The sequence below is a fragment of the Eurytemora carolleeae genome, unplaced genomic scaffold, assembly GCF_000591075.1.
Source record: "Eurytemora carolleeae unplaced genomic scaffold, Eaff_2.0 scaffold77, whole genome shotgun sequence".
In the NCBI taxonomy this organism is placed as follows: Eukaryota; Metazoa; Arthropoda; class Copepoda; order Calanoida; family Temoridae; genus Eurytemora; species Eurytemora carolleeae.
This window is the reverse complement of record NW_019396022.1, coordinates 225,987-251,863: the sequence shown is the minus strand read 5'-3', so window position 1 is coordinate 251,863 and position 25,877 is coordinate 225,987. Positions and strand designations below refer to the sequence as shown.

General features: G+C 30.7%; 1 protein-coding gene across 1 annotated transcript; it reads left to right on the top strand.

Annotated features, from left to right (window-relative positions):
• Positions 1–153: 153 nt before the first annotated feature.
• LOC111698516 (solute carrier family 13 member 2-like) lies at positions 154–21,830 on the top strand. The gene is given in 22 exon segments (XM_023468905.1): positions 154–240; positions 1,596–1,699; positions 2,736–2,834; positions 4,133–4,288; positions 5,396–5,530; positions 9,084–9,152; positions 10,147–10,221; positions 10,680–10,725; positions 10,985–11,097; positions 11,516–11,539; positions 12,444–12,488; positions 12,832–12,896; positions 13,699–13,802; positions 14,215–14,277; positions 15,134–15,204; positions 17,061–17,102; positions 17,800–17,913; positions 20,581–20,703; positions 20,783–20,922; positions 20,924–20,990; positions 21,439–21,542; positions 21,646–21,830. Coding segments are annotated over 22 exon segments (1,806 nt in total). The 5' UTR covers positions 154–233; the 3' UTR covers positions 21,686–21,830.
• The last annotated feature ends 4,047 nt before the right edge of the window (positions 21,831–25,877 follow it).

Sequence of the window (25,877 nt, the reverse complement as noted above, 5' to 3'; positions counted from 1 at the left end):
CGGCTGCCCGTGATTCAAACTTTGAATCTATCTGAATCAATTAGTTAGGCGCCTACGACTTCTCGCAAAATTAAATGGAAATTGTTGATGCAACCTTCTAATACGGTTCTTCAAAAATAAATAGATATTATATATACAATACACAAACATGCATGGTGTATGAACTTATTTCAGAATAAAATATTATAATGAATATGGGTAACTGAGAGAGTAGCAGAATATTATCTCTGGTTATGGCAGGTTAGATATTGATCATATTTATACAGTGCAGCCAAAACTGTGGAAAATGATGACGACATTTGAGCAATATTTAGTGTACTTGAAATACAGAAAATAGTTATTAGTTTTACCAGTATAGCTTAAAAACAGCTCATTAGTCTGTTTGCACTGTTCAGTGTTCATTACATTTCATGTTCATTAAACTTTCTAATCAAAATCATTACTTGAATCTAACAGTTTTTAAACTTTCAAGATTTTAAACCAAATTCTAGGAGTCTATGATGCATTACATAATGCCAAAAATAGATATATTAACTAATACTTCACTAATCGATTTTAAACATCAATATTTAGTGATATATAATGGTTAGAGTAAATACTTTAAGCAATGTAAAAGTCAGAAAACCTTAAAAACGGACAACGAAACAAAGTCCATCCCTAATTATGTCATAACTTTCTATTTCTAGTGCTAGACATCTTCATTTTTAAATGATTTTTACGTTTTTTGTCCTGCGTTTTTATGATAATCTTAGCAAGGGATTTTGAAACTATGAACCATTTAAAGTTCTGTCTAATAAGAAACAATTTGAAGAAAAGTTCGAACTTTGTATATTTGTATATTTTTTTATTTGTATATTTGTATATTTTTTTATTTGTATATTTGTATATTTGTATATTTGTACACTTGTATAGTTTTATATTTGTATATTTGTATATTTGCATATTAGTATATTTGTATATTTGTATATTTGTATGTTTGTATATTTATATATTTATATATTTGTATATTTGTATATTTGTATATTTATATATTTGTATATATGTATATTAGTATAATTGTATATTTGCTGCATATTTGTATATTTGTATATTTGTTTATTTGTATATTTACATATTTGTATATTTGTATATTTGTATATTTGTATATTTGTATATTTGTATATTTGTATATTTGTATATTTATATATTTGTACATTTGCATATTTGTATATTTATTTGTATATTTGTATATTTGAATATTTGTACACTTGTATATTTTTATATTTGTATATTTGTATAATTGTATATTTGCTGCATATTTGTATATTTGTATATTTGTATATTTGTATATTTATATATTTGTACATTTGCATATTTGTATATTTATTTGTATATTTGTATATTTGTACACTTGTATATTTTTATATTTGTATATTTGTATATTTACATTTTTGTATATTTGTATATTTGTATATTTGTATATTTGTATATTTGTATATTTGTATATTTGTATATTTGCATATTTTTACATTTCTATATTTGTATATTTGTATATTTGTATTTTGGATTCAAGTATTTGTATATTTAGATCTCGAAAATATTTGATGATTTTTAAGAATTGCCATTGAAAGAGTTTATAAGTGTATTCTGGAGAACATGGATAGTTTTACTAGCACCCCTCCTTCTCTCTCCTCTCCTATTCCTGGCTATAGAACCCCAGGTAGGAATATTCTACTAGCACCCCTTCTTCTCTCTCCTCTCCTATTCCTGGCTATAGAACCCCAGTTAGAAAAGATTCTATTAGCACCCCTACTCCTCTCCTATTCCTGGCTATAGAACCCCAGGTAGGAATATTCTACTAGCACCCCTATTCCTCTCCTATTCCTGGCTACAGAACCCCAGGTAGGAATATTCTACTAGCACCCCTACTCCTCTCCTATTCCTGGCTACAGAACCCCAGGTAGGAATATTCTACTAGCACCCCTACTCCTCTTTCCTCTCCTTTAACGGGCTACAGAATCCCAAGTAGGAATATCCCTACTGCCGACCTATTCCATACCTACCCACTAAACCCAAGGACATCTATCTGTTTTAATAACTTTAGTTTTTCTTGATAACAATTTATAATACGCTATGGTTATGAATTTATAATGCTGATTATGAAAATAAATACTTAAACATTAACTTTACTTTTTTTCTGCACGCATTGATTTAAACACTGAAACCTTATATATCTAATTTATTTTTACAGTGTTTCCTTTATTTAATTTATTTTTACAGTGTTTCCTTATATCAAATTTTTTTACAGTGTTTCCTTATACTTAATTTATTTTTACAGTGTTTCCTTATATCTAATTTATTTTTATAGTGTTTCCTTATATCTAATTTATTTTACAGTGTTTCCTTATATCTAATTTATTTTTACAGTGTTTGTATTTTCTAGTTGTTCAGGTGTAACCGTAATTTTAACTGGCCTTTCATTTGTAAATAAAGTGGCATGTAATTTTCTTTCTCGTCTCTGCTAAAATCTTATACTTACTTTTTACTTTAAGTTTATCTAAAAATGAGCAATTATCAGATAAACTGAGCAATTATCAGATAAAATAGCAATTATGAAATAAAAAGAATAACTCAGTATTTTTAATTAGACTGGGTCAAAAATGAATTTGGTCCTGCAACTTCTAAAAAGTATGATTTCTTGAAATTATGTCTACAGTTCGTTTAAACATTTGTTTTTGATTCTTGTATTTTTAAAGACTATAGAGGCTCTGAAGTGTGCCTACACTATTCTGTTAATGGCAGTTTATTGGATGACAGAGGCACTTCCACTTCCCATCACATCTATGCTACCTATGGTAATATATGCATTTTCCATCACTTCTATGCTGCCCATGGTATAATATATATACTTCCCATCACTTTTATGCTACCCATGGTAATATATATACTTCCTATCACTTTTATGCTACCCATGGTAATTTATATACTTCCCATCACTTTTATGCTACCCATGGTAATATATGCACTTTCCATCAATTCTATATTACCCATGGTAATATATGAACTTCCTATTACTTCTATGCTACCCATGGTAATATATGCACTTTCCATCAATTCTATGCTGCCCATTTATATGAACTTCCTTTCACTTTAATGCTGCCCATGGTAATATATGCACTTTCTATCAATTCTATGCTACCCATGGTAATATATGCATTTTCCATCAATTCTATGCCACCCTTGGGAATATATGCACTTTCCGTCTCATCTATGCTACCAATGGTAATATATTTACTTCCCATCAATTTCATGCTACCCATGGTAATATATACACTTTCCATCAATACTATGCTACCCAGGGTAATATATGCACTTCCTATCACCTTAATGCTGCCCATGGTAATATATGCACTTTCCATCAATTCTATGCTACCATTGTAATATATGCACTTTCTATCACATCAATGCTGCCCATGGTAATATATGCACTTTCCATCAATTCTATGCTATCCATGGTAATATTTGCACTTTCTATCACGTCAATGCTACCCTTGGTAATATATGCACTTTCCATCAATTCTATGCTATCCATGGTAATATTTGCACTTTCTATCACATCAATGCTACCCATGGTAATATATGCACTTTCTATCACATCAATGCTGCCCATGGTAATATATGCACTTTCCATCAATTCTATGCTACCCATGGTAATATATGCACTTTCTATCACATCAATGCTACCCATGGTAATATATTCCCATCCCAGAAATTTCATGCTACCCATGGGTAATATATTCACTTCCCATTACTTCTATTTTACCTTTGGTAATATATGCACTTTCTATCAATTCAATGCTACCCATGGTAATATTTGCACTTTCTATCACATCAATGCAACCCATGGTAATATATGCACTTTCTATCACATCAATGCTACCCATGGTAATATATGCACTTTCTATCAATTCAATGCTACCCATGATAATTTATGCACTTCCAATCACTATTATACGCTACCGATGGTAATATATGCACTTTCTATTACTTCTATGCTACCCATGATAATATATGCACTTTCAATCACTTCTACGCTACCGATGGTATTATATGCACTTCCCATTAATTTCTATGCTGAACTATATATATGTAGGTAGCTCTACCCCTGCTAGGGTTGATGTCTACTGGAGAGGTAGCAATCAACTACCTGAACTCGACGAACTACATGTTCCTGGGAGGCCTTATCATGGCTATAGCTGTAGAGCACAGCGGACTACACAATAGGGTTGCTCTACGAATAATAAAATTGGTAAGAATTCAATATTATGAGATTGGTAAAATTTTTTTAGAATTAGGATTTTGAATGGGATTTTCACATTTGTACAGTCCTTTTTTTTACCAGCAGCGCATGGTTTTTACCAACAGCACATTATTTTACCAACAACACATTATTTTACCAACAACACATTATTTTACCAACAGCACATTATTTTACCAACAGCACATTATTTTACCAACAGCACATTATTTTACCAACAGCACATTATTTTACCAACAGCACATTATTTTACCAACAGCACACAACAACACATTATTTTACCAACAACATATTATTTTACCAACAGCACATTGTTTTACCAACAGCACATTATTTTACCAACAGCACATTATTTTACCAACAGCACATTATTTTACCAACAGCACATTATTTTACCAACAGCACATTGTTTTACCAACAGCGCATTGTTTTACCAGCAGCACATTATTTTACCAACAGCACATTATTTTACCAACAGCACATTATTTTACCAACAGCACATTATTTTACCAACAGCACATTATTTTACCAACAGCACATTATTTTACCAACAGCGCATTATTTTACCAGCAGCACATTATTTTACCAACAGCACATTATTTTACCAACAGCAAGTTGTTTTACCAACAGCACATTATTTTACCAACAGCACATTGTTTTAACAACAACACATTGTTTTACCAACAGCACATTGTTTTACCAACAACACATTATTTTACCAACAGCACATCGTTTTACCAACAACACATTGCTTTACCAACAGCACATTATATTACCAACAGCACATTATTTTACCAACAGCACATTATTTTACCAACAACACATTATTTTACCAACAGCACATTATTTTACCAACAGCACATTATTTTACCAACAACACATTATTTTACCAACAACACATTATTTTACCAACAACACATTATTTTACCAACAGCGCATTATTTTACCAACAGCACATTATATTACCAACAACACATTATTTTACCAACAGCATATTATTTTACCAACAACACATTATTTTACCAACAACAACATTTGATGCAAATTTTAACTCTTACTCTAATATTGCATGTATAAACTTTATGAGAACTATTTTAGGTTGGGACGAGCCAAGCTAGGTTGATGCTAGGGTTTATGTTTACCACCATGTTCCTCTCAATGTGGATCTCGAACACTGCAACCACCGCCATGATGCTTCCTATAGTTGACGCAGTGGCTGAGGCGATTAATCAGGTTGGTCCTAATATCCAGCAAATATTTTTGCATGATCCGAACCATTCTAGTATTTGCTCGTATCAGCCCGTCTAGTGTACCCAGTTTTTAGTTGACCCAACGTGTTTTCTGTAACAATATATTGCTGTAGAAGGGACTGGTTCACAAAGGTTATCAATAATAATGAATAAGAAAAACGACGATATCTTCCACAATATTAATAAGAGAAGGGTTTTCAGTGTACCTGTATAAAGCGGGATTTTCTTATTCAAATATAAATTTGAAAATATTTGGTAAAAATAAACAGCCCCTTGTGTCCAAATAGTCAATCTGAGATAAACATAAAAAATGAATCACAAAGTTAACCTTTGCATTTTATTTTATTTATTATTTTATTATATATTTAAATAATTATCATTATTTATTTGCTAATTCAAAATAATAGAAACAAATTCTCTTAGAAACAATATCTCGTTTATGAAAAAGATTTGGGAGTTCCAATTGGAGCATTAAGAATTCAAATTTCAGAAGAAAAATATAATTTGAATTAATCTATTGTCAAACCTTTGTCTCATTTAATTTTGAATAGAAATAGAAATAATTTTCTTTAAGTATTTTGTTAAAGGAAAGCATGTTTTGATTAATGATGAAACTGGAAAATCAATAATAGCAATATTTTTAAACACCATAAGCGCTGTGAAATATACACAGTTTGTACCCTTGAAACCTTTATCTAATCTATATTGTGGAAGATATTGTCGTTTTTTAGGTTTAAAATATTTAGTTCTGATAATTTCCTCTTTGTTTTCCTGCAGTAGAAAACGAAATGCGCAAGTCACTTTTGTAGTGAAACTAATTTTGAAAATTGTCAGTTTTAAAAATTATTAACATTAAAATATCTAATTCACGCTTGATCAAACAAAGGTTATTAAGAGTACCGTTGTGAATCGGACCTTACAATGTTTGCATGAAAGGTCACTTGAAATCAAGCTGACAGTCCCTTTAATGATGATTTAAAAACTGACATAGATTTGGCATCATTAATCGACATTTCGGAAGATGCGTCCTCGGATGTACGTCATCCTAATATTTATTTGTCGCTAAATTAAAATGAGTCGTTTTATTTTTATTTGATACGAATATTTTTGTGAGATTAAAAAAAAGGCCACAACGAATCTCAATTTTTCATCGCCTTAGAGTGACGACAGTTTTTGATTTAAATTTAAAATTTTTTTTTTGCACGGTTCTCCTTGAGAGCTAAAAGTGACTGTACTTTTATTTAAAGTGATTGTATATTAATTTTTCAATATTAATATTTGTAACCTGATCATGAATCTAAAGTTATTGCCATTTCAAACCTTGAATATTTGTTTTAGAAGAATTAAAATATTTTAAAATCTGTAAGTTCTACGACATCCGATTACAAAGATATAAGAACGTAAGAGTTTGAAGGAAGTAATCAGTTCCTTTGCAATTTTCAGTTCATTGTATATTTGTACTCTGTGTACCCTGTACTCAGTACTCTGTACTCTGTACTCTTTACTCTGTACTCTGTACTCTGTACTCTGTACTCTGTACTCTGTACTCTGTACTCTGTACTCTGTACTCTTAACTCTGTACTCTGTACTCTGGTACTCTGTACTCTGTACTCTGTACTCTGTACTCTGTACTCTGTACACTGCACTCTGTTTGTACTCTGATTTTCTGATTTTCCATTTCCATTTAGAAGTAAAAACTCTGCAGTTAGCAGGCAATCTACCTTTTACACAATTTATTTTGCAAAACTAATTTTTAATGTCGAAAAATGCTAACAAAATGTTTGGAATATCTTACCATGGAACTGAGTTCTTGCCTCAAGCTCATTTATTCTAATCCCTTTATCTTATCAACCTGAGCTGAACATTTTAGAATTGTAGATATCAAGATTAATACTTGATCTTTTACTGTTAATCTGCAGATTAATATCATCTTTAATGATATCCAGGAGAGTGTCTAAAATTCAACCAATCAGAGAGTTGTTAGCATAAGCCAAGCTGCCAATAGGATGCCGGGAAATGTTGCTCAATAAGAGAACTCTCATTGGTCGGAACCAAGCAGGGATATCCAAATGTGAGGACTAAGCAGAAAATAAAAAATGTCCAGACTGGATATTGAGATAAAGCAAACGGGATTATTAGTATTCAACACAATATTTTCCAATTTCCAGCTTTGATTGTGTAAACCTTTTTTTCATTAAGGGTCCTCGAAATCAGGTTGAAAAGATACAAAATGAGAATTTATGGCAAAAACTCTTTTCTTATATTCCAGTCATTCTATTTCGAAATGTTTCGCTAGTTCGATATTCAGGAAAAAAAGTTTGGCTTTCTTTAAACAGTGTTATTACTTAAATATAAAGTTGAATGAACCGTTAGCTCTTGCAATTAACATTAATCAGTTTACAAATATAATATTTATATTTGCTAAATAAACATTTAGCACATGGCATAGCTGTCTAAAATCAAATTTAAAAATTATTTTTTTTTGTCTCATTTTATTTTTGAATCTAGATTATTCCAGATAAAGTCTGTACTTTTTACCAGGAGAGATATTGCAAGATGTTTCCAGTTATAAATGGGAGTTTTGGGAGAGAAAATAGGCTATTTTGTTATGAGGGGGGGGGGTAATTGATCTTAAAAACATTTTGCCTCCCCCCCCCCCCCCCACCCCCTGGAGTTTTGAAAATATAATTTCGTAATTTTTATGTCAAAAAGGGCTAGGAAGGTGCCCCCTTTCTAGTTGAGCAGCAAAGTTTTCTGCGCCCTTTCCCTTTCAGGATGATAATATACATAGTACTTAAACATACTCACTCGATACTCAATACCCATTCACAGACCCTAAAATATCTATTTAAATTCAATTACACTATAAACTGATTATCTATATATACATTATATGCATACACCACATCATCTATTAATGTTAAAAACTTTAAATAGATGGTAGATAATCACTCGTTTGTTTTTGTTCACTATAGTTTTTGTATAAGTGAATATTTCCATTTACTGATTGCGCCAATTGATGGATTCATAACTCTAATTGGATAATGAGATAGATAGAAAGATAGATTTTACCGTCTACTATTTGTATTGGTTCAAAATAGACAACAAACACATGACTGAACCCTGATTGGATCACGCGCTAATGGACTCAGCATACAGAAGGGGTTACTTTCGGGTTTAAAGGGACTCCTCATTTAAAAAGAGGGGTATGTTCGATTAACAACGGTTTCCTTGAAACTTCTGAACCAATAAATGAGCAATTCACTTTTGTGAAAAACTGCAAATGCAAAAAATGTAGTTATTTTGTACTAGAACAAACAAAGCTTTAAGGGTGCCGTTGTGAATCAAACGTACAACTCGCTCGATGGAGGGTCACTTGAAATTTCGTTTCTAACATTCTAACATTCTTTAGTCTTAGTTTAGACGGATGAATGCTAAAGAAAAGTTTAGGGTCACTTTTAATCAATAATTGGCTCCCACGTTATTTATACCTAAATACCTGTAAATCCCTGTCACCTATAAATCTTTGTGTTTAGAAAGAAGATCTACCCCTGGCCCCCCTTGCTACATCAGACAGGGTTTCAGATCTATCACATGGATCAGAGGTAAACATCAGACAGGGTATCAGATCTATCACATGAATCAGAGGTAGATGTCAGACAGGGTATCAGATCTATTACATGGATCAGAGGTAGATATCAGACAGGGTATCAGATCTATCACATGGATCAGAGGTAAACATCAGACAGGGTATCAGATCTAATACATGGATCAGAGGTAAACATCAGACAGGGTATCAGATCTATCGCTAAGAAAGGACTGGCGCATTTCTACAGCAGGAAAACATATAAGTTTTATAAGAATTTAACACAAAATTGTCCTCATGACCGAACAGATTGAGGAGGGTGACTTAAAACTACGCTTGCAGTCCCTTTAATGTACTAGCTCTCAGCATCATATTCATTTTATTTATTTAAATACTAATAAAAATCTTGTAAATGAAAATATAATATTTGTGTTAAGTCAATTATGATGTTTACATAGATACTTAAAAGATTCAACAGATTATTTAATGTTTATTTAGAAATTTAATCAAATTATTTTCTAGGAGAATTTTCAAAAATTTTCCAAATAAAAACGCATTGTTTTCTTTGATACAATTAAAAATAAGCTTTTAATGAATACATTTTTCATTAAAAATTGTTTAGACGAAACTAATAATAAATTGAAGGATAAAAAAGTGTATGATTTCATTACAGTGTGGTAATTTTATTATGATTTTATTACAAGGTGATGACATTTTTTACAGGGTGATGATCTTATTACAGGGTGATGATTTTATTTCAGGGTCTTGATTTTTATTAAAGGGTGAATATTCTATGACAGGGTGATGATTTTTATTTTATGGTGATTATTTTTTGTTAAAGGGTGATGCTTTTTATCACAGGGTGATGATTTTATTGCGGTGTGGTAATTTTATTGCATGTTGATGATTTTTTTTACAGGGTGGTAANATTACAGGGTGATTGTACTTAGTTTTATTACAGGGTGATTGTACTTAGTTTTATTATAGGGTGATTGTACTTAGTTTTATTACAGGGTGATGATTTGTTTGATGAAGATGAAACTGAATTCCAGTATAATCAACAAAGAACGGTTACTTCTTTAAATCAGGTATCACGATAAAATAAATTGTCAATTGTGCTAGGTATCACGGCAATCTAAACTGTCACATGTCTAAACAAGTATCACGGCAAACTAAACTGTCACATTTCTAGATCAAGTATCACAGCAAACTAAACTATTAAATCTCTAAATCAGTCATCATGACAACCTTAACTGTTAGGTCTTTTAATCATGTATCAAGTATGTCACATATTTAAATCATGTATCACGTATGTTACGTCTTTAAATCATGTATCACGTATGTCACATCTTTAAATCATGTATAACTAAACTGTCATATTTATAATATCAAGTCTCACGGCAAACCAAACTGTTTAATCTTTAAAAATTCTATTTTTATTCTAAAATTACCTTTTTGGACGTTGCGTCCAGATAGAATGTTTTAGACTTTTTTTAAAGGTCACCATGACTTATACTGCTTAGATTACATAAACTCTAATTTCCAGATGATCATGACCTCGATCAATACCTCGAATCATAGATCGATCAGAGGTAAACATCAGACAGGGTATCAGATCTAATACATGGATCAGANCCATTCTTGTATATCCAGGTCCATTCTTGTATATCCAGATCCATTCTTGTATATCCAGGTCCATTCTTGTATATCCAGGTCCATTCTTGTATATCCAGGTTCATTCTTGTATATCCAGGTCCATTCTTGTATATCCAGGTCCATTCTTGTATATCCAGGTCCATTCATATTCAGAGATTGGGTTTATAACAAGCAATACAGTTGATTGGTTTTAAGTTTCAATTCTTTTGAATTCTAAAAATTTTAATCTAATATTTATTTTGTTATCTAGGAAAAACACAATGGAAAGAATGACAAGGTTTTCAATGCACCCTGTTATAGAGGAAAAGGTAAACAGAAATATTTTCTGAAATATCCGCCATCTTTGTTCTGTCAAAATGTCGCCAAGGATTTTGTTCGGGATCATTTATAAATAAATAAATCAGTTGCAAATTGTGAAATTCCTTGCAGGATTTCAAAACAATAAATAAGAAAGAAAACGATAACTATTCCACTGAGTCATGGTACATTCGAAACGTCCTTTACATTAAACTTTACTATTTAGTTTTTAATCAAAGAATCTAGAAAAATTGACCAAAAAAGAAAAAATATGACAATCATTAAAATCATGTACAGGAAAGAGAACTAGTTATTTCTTCATTACGAATTAAAGATTGTAAATCTTTAAATGTCCAGCTTTTCTGATGTATATAAATTAAATTTTTTTTTCTCTATAAAACAGTTTTTTATTTAATTCTACACTTTTAGCCGGCACCAGTACTTGAACCACAGGTGAACTTTAAAGGGACTGTCAACTTAATTTTACAATTAAATTGCGGAGATATGCAGCAAAAACTAGAAAGGAAATGGAAGGCATTTCTATTATTTACAAGATAGAAAATATCATATTATAGACCTATGTTAATGAGTCAACTGGAGTCAACTAGAAATCTGGCAACAGTCCCTTTAAGATTAAAATAATAGTTTTGTCGAGAGCGCTTCAAAGCCTAATATTGGTCTATTCGTTTTTTATTAAAATCCATCTATTTTTGTTTCTATAAAACGATATTTTTATTACTGCTGCTGATTTATGATTAATGCTGGGCATCGTTTTGAGAGATTTATGTTTTAAAATGTTATCAAAAATGTGAGTTACTAATAAAATGGCAAAATGTTTCCTCGATAAGCTTGCTTTAAATACAATATACGAAATTTTTCTCTGATTGAAGATATTATCAAAAACGATTTAAAAAAAAACGAAAAACGAAAAATCGTTTTGGTTAATTTCTTTGTTCAGGATAAAATTATTGTAGATAAAATCGAAGCAAACTTGCCAGGCAGATTTTTGTGGAGCCTCTTAAGAATATAAAAATATATTTAAAAATGGTTCCAAAACTATGCCATCAGGAGTTCTAGGTTGTAATGTAATGTCATGATAGTAACAATTCAAGCTTTATAAGAGTTAGGGTCAAACAAATAAAACTTTCTTTTCCTTGTAGAAATAAAGCAAAACAAGAAAAATATGTGTTTTAGTTCATTTTCTTACTGTTTATCTCAAATTCATTAAATTCGGACTCTGTTTCTATTTTTTGTTCTTTTTAACAAATTCTGTCATTAACTTTTCAAATCTGTCCCTTTATTTGGATCTATCTCAATTTTGCATACTTTCTCTTTAATATAAAAAATTGTATTTTAGTCTAATGTAGTAGAGGACACGTTGCCAATATATACTGAGACAAAGGTAATCAAACATTTAAAAACAAACATTAAAAACAAACATTAAAAACAAATAATACTTCTTTCATCTTTGTGATAATTATTTTGTAACAAATTTTAAAAAATCTCAAAGAAATATTTTTATCATTTTCCTTGTCGTTATATACAGGGAGTCCCACCAAACATAATGTTATATACAGGGAGTCCCACCAAACAAAATGTTGAGAACCGATCTCACTAAACTTGCGCTTTTTGGAATTCCAGAGAAGTGGTTCAACTACCTCTTCTTAGTTAAACTATAATTCTTCATCAAACCCGACCACATGACTACGAAACCATTTATTTTAAATTAAAATCCCTGTGTTCAGGGTTCTGAGGGTTCTGTTGTGTCGAATCAGAAGGAAGAGTTGGAGAGAAACTTCCTGCTCATGAGGAAACATTTTATACTGTTTTATTCAACAATATCGTATTCTTTTATGTTCAAGTTAAAACGGTATTCAGTTCAAAGTTCTCTGTAAATAATGATTATCAGAATTGAATTGATTTTTAGAAAGTACAAAGATCTAATTTCTAAATCTGTGATTTTAAATGAAGAAAAATGATGTTTAGCTATTATCTACCACATTCATTTAAAAAATATCTGGACCATATTGTAGAGTCGAAACATTTATTATTTTTTTAAATAAACCAAATCAGCTTTAAACAGAGGTTGACGGAACTTGGAGCTTTAGAAGCCGTTAATTTTAGACCGAACTCGGATATTGATGAAAATAACACTGAATTTTGAATGCAATGCGTGTTTATCTCTTTATCTAAAATCTGCGTTATGATATTATCCATCTGGACTATTTTGAAAAATATATTTTTTTCGACTTTGCAGGATACACACTTCGTATTTCAATGTATATGAATAATTTTGTTCGATTTCAACCACAGATTTTAATTACTCAAGAAATCTAGTACGCTTTTGATGGAGGCAGCATTGGAATCGAATTTTTCAATACCTTCCAAGAGAGTGCAATGAACTTTTTACGTTTTCATTTTTGAACACAAACTGCATGATCATAAGCACATTAAGTATTCATTTATTGGTTAAAAATGGGGTGGCAAGTGAAGAGTGTCAAATCTGTACCTTGTATTTAATGTTGTACACTGTACAATATCTATAAATCTTGTATTTAATGTACACTGTACAGTATCTATAAACCTTGTATTTAATGTTGTACACTGTACAGTATCGCGTATGCTGCTAATATTGGAGGAACTGGTGTTATAACTGGGTCTCCTCCGAACCTTGTAGTTCCAGATATTCTCAACAAATCATTCGGACCAAACACAGGTGTAAAAATAAATATATATTCAAAAATATCAACTTAAAAAAAATATCAATTCTAAGTTTCTAATCCTTATATTTTTGTCTTTTTAAAATCCAATGTAGAGCAGAATTATGTTTTTAACAATGGAGGATAAAATGAGTATTACAATTCTATATTCTAAACTTTTAGGGTAAATTTATAAATGAAAGATTTAAGGATTAGAACATTACTGTTTGAGATGAGTAAATGTTGTCCTTTTTCTATGAACTAATCATTGAAATATATATATTTACAATTTGTTAACTTTTCTTAATGATTGTTTATCTTATAAACAGAACACGACTGCATATACTATACACATAAAGGACAAAAAAGAATGAAAAATTGTTCAAATATTTTTTTTCCGAATATTTCTGTAGCCTGATATTTGTTCAGGACTTACCTTTGCTTCATGGATGGCTTTTGCAATTCCTGTAATGTTGGTTAATCTCATCCTAGGTAAACTTTCTAATAATAAAATTTTAATTAAAAAGTATATTTTTATCCCTCATTGCCCTATACCCCCCCCCCTTCATTGATACCCAAATTTTATATAGTGAAAGACACTTAAATTTTGAAATTTAAATAAACCATTTTTTCATGTAAATTTAGAATATTTTTTTTGGCAAAATTTAGAAAATCTTCCGAATCTCTTGAAGAATATATAATAAATATATATATATATACCGTAAAGACATTTTTTTTTAAAAAAAGAACCTTACTTCCATGAAAAAAAAAATGAAAAAACTTTATATACAGTTAAAGCAATACATCGAAAGAATTCATCAAATGTCGTATTCTTCACTTTCTGGTAATGGAATGGTGCAGATTTTTGGTTATGTTATTAAATGATTATATCAAGCTCTTTAATACTGTTCCCGCATATTCATGGCTATTTAATTATTTTCTCAAATACTGAGATATACGTAAAATAGTATAAACCCCATTTATTAATTTATCTCCCAAACTTTGCGATGTAGAAACTTTAAAAACATTTATCAAATTGAAAAATAAACTTTTTTATTATTTATTCAATGTAAATTTGGAATTTTTTTTTAATTAGTCAACCTTGAGACTATATCCCATTAAAACCATTTCAATTATAGAAATTAAATCTTTGGCCCAAACTCTGATTTTCTAATCCCTTTATGTTTGTAACCCAATGTGGTAGACCTCAGATATTTCCAACTATGTATTCTATTGGATCAAATAATCTAATCTTAAAATATCAAATGTTTAAACCATTAGGTAAAAAATGTTAGGATTAGAAAAATTGAGTAATTGTGGCAAAGATATTCTTTTCATTTTTTTTCAGCCTGGATATGGTTACAGAAACTACAGAAGATGTACCCTGGAGGTCATGGATTAGAGAGATCTCAGGACCAGGTAAGTGTACTGCATAGTTTTTTTATTATTTTTTTTTTTGAGGTGTACAGAGCATTAATTCAAGCTAATTCTTTATTAATGTACAGGGTTACCCTCAAATGGTGGAGACTGTAAAGATGACCCAAAACTTTAAAAATATGACAATTTGAAGCTTAGTTTTTGGTTTTTGCACTCAATTATGTATTTTGATGGCTTACTTAATGATTAAGCACAGAAATAAGCCAGTTTTGGCCTACAAGGAACCCTGATCGAGTGCAAGGAAATTGACCAAAGAAATTCCGCACAATCGTCTCTGAAGTCTCATCCTTTGTGGGTAACCCTGTATATGCCGGGTCTACATATTTAATTACTATACTATTTATAATTAGTATATTTGCCATGTTGATATAACACTAGGGGACTAGACTTGTGTCATTTAATTTAAATTGCAAAGAAATATCGGGATTTTGCCAATTTCTTTTTTAAACTAAATCTAGAATGTATTGGTTTGTTAAATCCAAAGGCCAAGGTGATGCAACACTTGGAAGTCAACCAGGTCTTCAAATTTGATGCAATATTGTTAAACAATTCTTAGTAAAATGTGTGTTTTAAAGATATCGATGATTTTCAGTGAGCACTGAGCATAATAAAGTTTGATTATGAAAAGTAAGTTTACATGAATATGAGAGCGTTTAAACACATTAGTATTCTTTCTCGTCTCTCTCCTTAATTTTGTTTAACTTAATTGGTGAAACTTTATACTTTTGTAGAATATTCAGCAATTACTGAGCATAAGGGGTAAGGGGGGGGGGCATCGTTAAAAAGGGTTCGTTTTTACAATGATCGTTTCGTTTTCAAAATGATCGTTTTTTACTTTTGCTAACGATAATTTATTTTTTAAATTAATCTATCTCTAATGCATTTTTTCAAAATTTATTATTGCGGTTTCATTTATTTTGTATAGTTCTATATCGTTTTTCAAAAAGTGCCCATCCCTAATTGTGGTCAGTGGATACACTGTTAAAAGAAACCGAAAGAAAAAGAAGGAAAAAGGGGTGAAAGAAGAAGAAAGAAGGCAAAATAGAAAGAAGGAGAAAGCTGAATAAGTAAAGGGAGAAAGAAGGAGAAAGCTGAATAAGTAAAGGGAGGAAGAAGGAGAATAAAAGAGTTAAGAAAAGAGAAGATAAAAATAACAGCTATTTCTGTATGGAAACATGTTACACTAACTTTTATTTCGATATTTTGAACATAAAATCAGGAAAATAAGAATTTCTATCAAAACAATAGGACTTTCAGAATTTGTGTGATCTCCTTAAAATTACGTTCATAATTTCTATCAAAATTATAAGATATAAAAATTTGTGTGATAACCTTAACATTCTGTTCATAATTTTTATTAAATAATCCTTTGGCTAGATTCATTTTAGGTACAAAATGTTTTTTTTCTAATAATATGGAAGAAAAGAAATCTTTTCCTAATACCACGTTTCCTTGGTTTAAAAAAAATTTAGATTTACTTTTTCATTGACTAATACTTAGGCTGGTTTTTTGTAAATATTAGAAAAAATTTTCATTAAATGATTCTTTTTTTGATAAATATTTTATGTTTAGTAAGCATAGTAAATACGCCATACTACAGCCACTAGCAATGAAAGAAAGTTAATAGTATTTTAAAATAGACCTTTGGAAATACAGCCTAGAGAAATACATTCACTGCAAATTTTTAAAAATTTGACTTTTTTAAATAAAAACTTCGGATATATATCCATAAAAATGCAATCTTTTTAAATGCAAACCTTTAAAAATCCAACTTTTTAATTTTCAATCTTTGGAAATTGAATTTTTGTTTTATAAATCTTATTTTTGTTTTGTTTTAGGAGAAGCGGGCAATGCAAGTCATAAATGATCGATACAAAAGTGTAAGTATTATGGGGAGTTTTTATTTGTACAAACTGCATTATTAACGTTATAAAAATTTATAAACCCCTCAGAGAATTCGGAGTTTTAAGCGCCGAACATCTTATTCAAAATATCAAATATCCTTTTTTAACCTAGATATCTATATTTTCTAACCTCAAATTATTTAATTATTTTCTACTTTAAATGATTAAATACGTTAATTTTCCCCTGTATTCGATCTTGCAACTGTTTACAATTGATTAAAATTTATTACAATTGATTACAATTTATTACTATTTATTACAATTTATTACAATTGATTAAGATTTATTATAATAGATTACAATTAAATTCGATTTATTACAATCGATTAAAATTTATTACAATCGATTAAAATTGATTACAATTGATTTCAATTGATTAAAATTGATTACAAATGAATATAAATGATTACAATTGATCACAAATGTTTACAATTGATTACAATTGATCACAATTGATTAAAATTGATTACAATTGATTACAAATGATTACAATTGATTAAAATTGATTAGAATTTATTACAATTGATTAAAATCAATTACAATTGATTAAAATCTATTACAATCGATTACAATTGATTACAATTGATTATAATTAATTACAATTGATTACAATTGTTTAAAATTAATTACAATAAAACAGTAAATAAATAAATAAAATTATTTTTTTGTTAAGTTAGGAGATATGAGTCTGCATGAGGTTCAGGTGTTTATTCTGTTCGTCCTCCTCATCCTTCTCTGGTTCTTCAAGACCCCCCTCTTCATGCCAGGCTGGGGGGACCTATTCGTGGTGAGTTCTATTATAAAGTATAATATACGATTCACAACGACACCCTTACAAGCGTTATCTGATTAAGATTGAATTCGATATTAATTCTTTTCCATCTCGGTATTCTTCAAAAAATGTAACTTGCGGATTTCCGCTGCAAAAATAATGGAGGATGTTGTGAGAATCAAACACTTTTTCAGCTAGAAAAACGAAAATATTGTTCTCAATATTGATTAGATAAAGGTTTCAAGGGTACCGTTGTGAATATGACTTGCCCTTATATTAATCGTCGCTTGAGCTTACAACGCCTACCCTTTAAATACTCTATGGAGACTTTTAAATCGCTTTAAACTATGCGTTTAGTTTAATTTTATATTGATTTAAAGGGACCTGCGTAATGATAAGTGACCATTCATTTGAACAGGTGCATCTTTAGTTACAATGGTACTCTTTAAAAATTAAAAATAAAACCTAAAAATTGTAACTGAAAAGATTGTAATTTGAAAATTGAAAGTTTTATAATGTTTTTTTTTTTCTCATGAATTTAATCTCCCTGCATAATATGTTTTTTTTTATTAAACTTATACGGTAAGAAAACTGTTCTTCTCTAGAATATAATTAATCTCAGAATAAAAATTAAAAGTTTGTAAAAGTGATAATTTCCTTCACTATGACAGGTTGACAAATTAAATAAAAAATCTCCGGAGACAGAGTTGTATAATGAAAGTAGAAAAATCTTCATTACTCAAATCAGAAAAAAAGGGGGAATCCGCTGTTTTATTTTTCACCCAAGAGTGAACAGCAATTTTTTTTATTTCAAAGGATTTAGATAGAAGTTGAGTCTTGTTGCTAGAAAAAAATAAAACATTTTGAAGAAAACTAAATATTCTTTAGTAAACTGTGTTTTCAATTTACTTCAAGAAATCTCGGGAAGGGAAGATTATGGGGTGGGGGGAGTGTTTTATTTCCTGTTTTTATACAGTGGTAGTCGATGATATCATACAAATGAAGACGACTTTCGGTTATAATTTTGATTTCAATCAAGCTTTGAAACAATATGGATGCACAAAAACATGGAAACAAAGAGAAGTTGTCAATTAAAAAAGCTTCACTGCAATAACTTGTAAATTTGTAATTCGGAAAATGCTTGTTAACAATTAAAACTTAAATAAAAACGTCGTCTTCATTATATTGAAATCGTTTACTACCGTAGAATATTTTATACATCTTGAATATGAGAATTCAAGACAGCTGCAATATGCATACTATTTATTAACTCTTTTCTTTACATTCATGTATACCTGGAGCTTTTTAATTATTTATTTTTAGTTAAACCATAAAATTGTAAAATAGGAAGACGACATTTCAGCAAGTTTCTGTGGGATTGAATATTTTTATCATTAATAGCTTGAAATTGGTATGTGTACAGCTACACTACACTGCACAAATGTTGCGTAACGTGTACAATGGACTTTACAAATTAATAAGTTGATTCTATCAGTCGTCTTCCTACTACACAGTTTTGTGGGTCCTGATGTATAGTGAATATGACTTCAAGGGTAAAGACCAAATTAAATTATAGGATCGTCATATACAGTGAGAATAAGAAAACTCTGGAATAGGAAGACGACTTTTAGACCTAAGTTATGACTTTAAAAAGTCAAATGTACAGTAATAGTGCAGTGTAAACATGCCTATTTCATTGAATTCGTAATTTAATAAATTAATAGTAATACTGTTTGCTTAGTAACAATATCAAATACACATAATTACTGCTAAAATGTTGACTTTCAATTTCACAGTTTTCAGGTTTTACTGTACAAAAAATTTCAAGTCGTCATCAAAATGATATTATTTTTGGTTGATTATGTTATCAATAATAATATAAATGTTAAAGGAAATAAGTATTTGCAACAAACTCTGACTTTCTAATTCCTATAACTTGGCAACCAATTCTCCTAGACCTTTCATATTTCAAACTATTAATTCTTTTAGATCAAATAGTCTTAGTTTGAAATATCAAAGGTTTACACCATCAGGTTGCGAAGCTATAGGTGTTAGAAAATTTGAGTTTGTTGCAAAAATCATTTGAACTGTGCTTCAACTGAGTGAGTACGTAGCATGATTAGCTTAATCATGTGATATATATATAATGACGTACATCTTCATTGCGCCTATTTTAACTGTGCTGTAAATATGTAACCTGATTATCTTAATCATGTGATACAGAAAACGACGTAGGAATTGTAATTACGTCTATTAACTTTAACTTGTAACATAAGAACCTCAAATACATTAGTTGATATATAGAGATTCCGCTGTGATTACTGCGAGAGAGTAATCGTGCCTATTGGTTTGGTATTGATAGTTACGTGCTTGTGTCCCTAGATACATTGATAGCTGAACGTGCCCATTGGTTTGGCATTGATCGATTTTGTGGTTGTGTCTGTGTAGACATTGATAGCTGATCGTGCCCATTGTTTTGGCATTGATCGATTATGTGCTTGTGTCTGTGTAGACATTGATAGCTGATCGTGCCAATTGGTTTGGCATTGATCGATTATGTGCTTGTTTAAGTTGAAGATTGACTGAATTTAACCTATAAGTCTATATTATCTGTATTAAAAAAAATTGAGTAATCATTAAAGTTTCATCTTATAAGTCTACCAGTGTAATTTGTAATTCAAAAAAATAATTTCAACATTAGGTGGAGGTTTTGCTCTTGCTTCCGCCTCCCAGAAGTCTGGTCTCTCCGCCCTTCTGGTTGAACAGCTCGAGGAGCTTAATCTGCAAAGTTTGCCAACTTGGCTGGTAAAAAATAAATAATTTTACTTTAGAAGACGACATTTTTTTAAACTAAGTCGACTTTCTAACAAAACATATATTCTAGTTAAATGTTGTAATCTGCCTGTTCACGGTGTCTCTAACGAACATTGCCTCAAACACCGCTACGGCGAACGTGTTGGTTCCGATTCTAGCAGAGATGGCGCTCACAATGTGCATAAACCCCATTTATTTAACTCTTCCCGCTGGTAAGTTGCAAGGTTAATGCAATAGTGTTCGGACACAGTACAATGAAAACTACAGATATGATGAAGGTAATCCGCGCAATTATATTTATGAATGTCGACTATGTGTTCAATATCTGCATATATTGTCCAGGCTGGACTACCAATGAATGTCGTCTGTGAATTTAATATCTGTATATATTGTCTAGACTGGACTACTAATGAATGTCGTCTTTGTATTCAATATCAGCATATATTGTCCAGGCTGGACTACTAATGAATTTCGTCTGTGTATTTAATATTTGTTTATATTGTCTAGGCTGGACAACTAATGAATGTCGTCTGTGTATTCACTATCTGTTTATATTGTCTAGGCTGGACTACTTATGAATGTCGTCTGTGTATTCAATATCCGATTATATTGTCTAGGCTGGACTACCCATGAATGTCGTCTGTATATTCACTATCTAATATATTGTCTAATCTGGACTACTTATGAATGTCGTCTGTGTATTCACTATCAGTTTATATTGTCTAGGCTGGACTACTTATGAATGTCGTCTGCGTATTCACTATCTGCATCGCTATTAACTCCTACGGTGTTCCACTGTTTAACCTAAGCACTTTCCCAGATTGGGCCAGGAACATCCTTTTATACTTTTTAAAAATTCAAAATTTAATTTGAAAAAAAAATTACAAATCATATTTAAATTTTATTTTATTTCTTTAAAAGGATGGATTTTAGCATTAAACTCTCCAATTCGTCTTACTGTGACGCAGCATAAATCAGTTCAAAGCACAACCTAGTCGGAGAAACCAGACGCATCAACCAATTCTGGAGTTCCAGGTTCATACCCGTCCTGACAAGGTCTAAGTTAATCCCAGAGTAATCAGATCTATTCCCAGCTGCCAGAGTAGTCAGAACTAAGAAACAACCCAAATCTAGAATATAGAGTTTTGTGTGGATATACAGGGTGTCCCACGAAACATGACAGTTGATGAAAAGTTTAAAATGTCTTCTTCCATAATATGTCATAATTTGTCAAGTTGTATGTTGCCAAAGAGAATCCTAATAAATATTTTATGGCATCCATATTATAGTAAAATTGATTTCTAAGTGAAATATATTTGAGTAAAGTTTTTTTAAAGTAATAAACTGCAAAAAGTCTCTAATATTTCATACAGCATATGGAAGAAGACATTGACAACTTTTCACCAACTGTCATGTTTCGTGGGACACCCTGTAGTTTAACTTTAACACTTGCAATCTCAATCTTCAATCCCTCGAATAAAGTTGTCTAAAACCATCACGGTATCTCGAAAAGGAATTATAAATGAATCTGTAGATATGCATAGGACGGGGATCCAGTTCATATTTCAATTTTCAAAGGAACTGTAAGCATACCATGACATACGAAACTTATACTAGTGAAGTCATAGATCCAACCCCATTCTAGAGTATAGTCATATTCTATGTTTCTAACCCAACCTAAAGAAACACAAACTAATCCTGAGCTGGTATGTTTTGAGTTTACAGATATACTTATTATATTTAAAATTAGTTAAATTCACTATCTAATATCTCTCTATGATCAGCTATTTGAACGCTTGATCAATGAAAGAGTTTTTCCTTCTGCTCTAGTTCGAATAGTTTGGGTTTCTAGAACTTAGAAACTGCGTTTTAATTGAGAAAACTGATTTTAATCTGTTTAAATGAGATAAGCTCAGTTTATCATTTTAATCTTAATCAAACTTTAAAATTCTGATAATTAATTAAAATCTATTCTGCCTGTGCAGAAGGTTTTCCATAAAATGGGGGTAAAACATTTTCCTAAATATAAACGAGAATACCTTTCCTGTGCTGGTCAATATGATTAATCTTGCCATGTGAAGTATTATTCAATAATAACCATTACGCAGTGGAAATATGGTTTTTATTAATCTTCATATCAACTAGAAATTCAGTTAAGAAATTCTTATTTAAAGAAATATAAAAGATGACCCATTTCACTATTTTTTGCTTATCACTATATGCATCCATTTTATCTAGACTATATATATTTTTAACAAAGTGATCGCGATACACCGTAAACGCTTTCATAATGTCAAGCTAAGTTATCGTAAACGTTAAAGCCCTATAAATATTTAAATTCAATTATATTAAAAATTATATGAGTAAATATGATGTTATTGTTTTTGCTTTTTTAGACTTATGAATATAATATATTCAATTGTGATTTAGCGAAATATTTCGTAACACTTTTTAAAGGAAATATTTATTTATGAACTTTTACGCCTGCAATGCATGAACGTATATGCACTTTTATGCATGCAGTGCATGGACGTGTATGCACTTTTATGCATGCAGTGCATGGACGTGTATGCACTTTTATGCATGCAGTGCATGGACGTACGTGTATGCACTTTATGCATGCAGTGCATTGATATGTTCATTATAAGAAATATCTTTCCTACTTTAAAGGGCCTTGAAGCGTAATAGTATGTGAGTCTTCATCGAACGATGGCAATGCCCAATTCACAACGGTACCCTTAAAAGCTCTGTCTGATCAGCTTTGAATTAGATATTAGTTTATAGTTTAAAAACTGATGATTTTCAATGTGACTGGCGCATCGGCATTTCTACTGCAGGAAAACGTGTAATTAAGAATAATCAAATTTAAATACTAGAAAAACGAGAATATCTTCATCATTATTTATCAGATAATAGTTTCATGTTATCCTTGTGAATCTGGCAATGCCATCTTTGCATGGAATCTACGCTTACAGTACAGTACAAGGACGACAATATCATACAAAAAATCCAACCTTCAAACCTTCAAAATTAAACCTTTGTATAATTAGCAATCCCTCCGAGTTTCAATAATTCTTTTTTAAACCTTTATAACCTTGTCCTAATCTAAAAATCAAGTTAAAAAATTAAGAAAATGTCGTTCCAAGTTGATTTTCAATTTATAAATATATAGAAAAAAATTTTCATTTTCATTTAAAAGTACAAACACGCTTTGTCTACAAATTAAGGTTGTTAAAAATACTCGAAATACTTTAATTTTCGTAATTTATTGAAATATATATATATATATATATATATATATATGATGAGAAGAATAAGAAAGGGTGAAAAGTCTGAAAATGATAATAAAAGAAAAAGATAATAAAATCTTATAATCTATAATAAAATGGAATCATCTGTAAAACTATTTGTCTATGAGTCTACACTCTACCCAATTACATATTTGGCTCAAAAATACCATAATAATATAGACTCAGTGGAATATAAATTGAGGTTAAATTAATGATTATTAAACCTAATATACTATATCACACTTTACGATATCCGGATCTTAGAATAGAAATTCAAATATAGAACGGACAACGTATATCCAAATATAGAACGGACCACGTATATCCAAATATAGAACGGACCACATATATCCAAATATAGAACGAACCACGTATATCCAAATATAGAACTGACCACGTATATCCAAATATACAACGGACCACGTATATCCAAATATAGAACGGACCACGTATATCCAAATATAGAACGGACCACGTATATCCAGATATAGAACGGACCACGCATATCCAAATATATAACGGACCACGTATATCCAAATATAGAACGGACCACGTATAACCAAATATAGAACGGACCACGTATAACCAAATATAGAACGGACCACGTATATCCAAATATAGAACAGACCACGTATAAAAAGTAAACAAAGCATGCATCCTGTCTGTATTAGAATATTTTCAACCATATTTCAACCATCTCATTTAAGATCCGTAAAAATAAGAGATATTAAATGCTCAAATTAAATATTAACAATTTATAGCCCACCAAAAAAAGTAAAATATTCAAAATACGAAAAACTTACGTTTGAGGTAACAACTCAGTCAACTTTTAACCAGCCTTTTGATAACTCTTTTTTCATTTGGTGGGTGGTGGTGCATGGCCGTTCTTAGTGATTTGTCAAGTTATGTCAAATAACGAACGAGATGCTGTGAAGAAACTTTGTCAGGAACCAGCTACTAGATGGTTTTAATAGTCTTTCTCCCCTATACCTAGCTCCGACGATCGATTTGAACCTTAGAGTCTTCAATCAGGATTTCTCTTAACACAGCTATTCTAAGGGAACCAGCTACTAAATGGTTCGATTAGTGGTTCGATTCTTTATTGAGGGACATCACATTCAAAGGTAGATTAATGTATCATTTAAAGTGTTATCCAAAAAATTACACTTTAATGACGACCTAATTATCTTTAGATAAATGTTGTCTTCTGCCTTGAATATTGTCATTAAATGGTAAAATTTTAACAGCAGATTTTTCTATAATTTTTAGATTTTTAGTCTTGGTTACATTCTAATTCTATTTAATATTCTTGGATCCGGATATTGATTTGTTCTTTTTGGGTTTAGTTAATTTGCAAAATGCAATTCAGATATCTATGGGATTGGGTATGGGATGGTTAGGGGGGGGGGGGCATCAAGCACTAAAAGTTATTTCTGATGGTTTCGATGGTTATAAAATAGACCTAACACGATGTGCATTGTGCAACGTTAAAAACATTGAAAATTAAATTCGAAGATATGATATGCAGGGGCATATAATATACAGGAACTGGGCTCAACAATTTCAACTTTCCAGGGTGGGGAGGGGGGCTCTGCCCCGTAGCCCCCCTGTGTAGCATTTGTAACAGCATTTTTTTTTATGTTTCGGCCTTAGGTTTTATTTGATTAGACTAAAATGGACGAAATGGGGGGAAGAAGAGGACTGGGGGGATGGTTGAAAAGGGGAGTTAGATCCTCAGAGAGGAGGATTAGAGGGAGAAGGGGTATAGGGATATAAGGAAGAGGGAACGAAAAAAGGGTAGTTTGAAGAAGGAAAGTAAGATTGTAGGGAGTGTAGCAGGTAGAAGGGGGGAGGCGNGACTAGTAATGGTTCTAC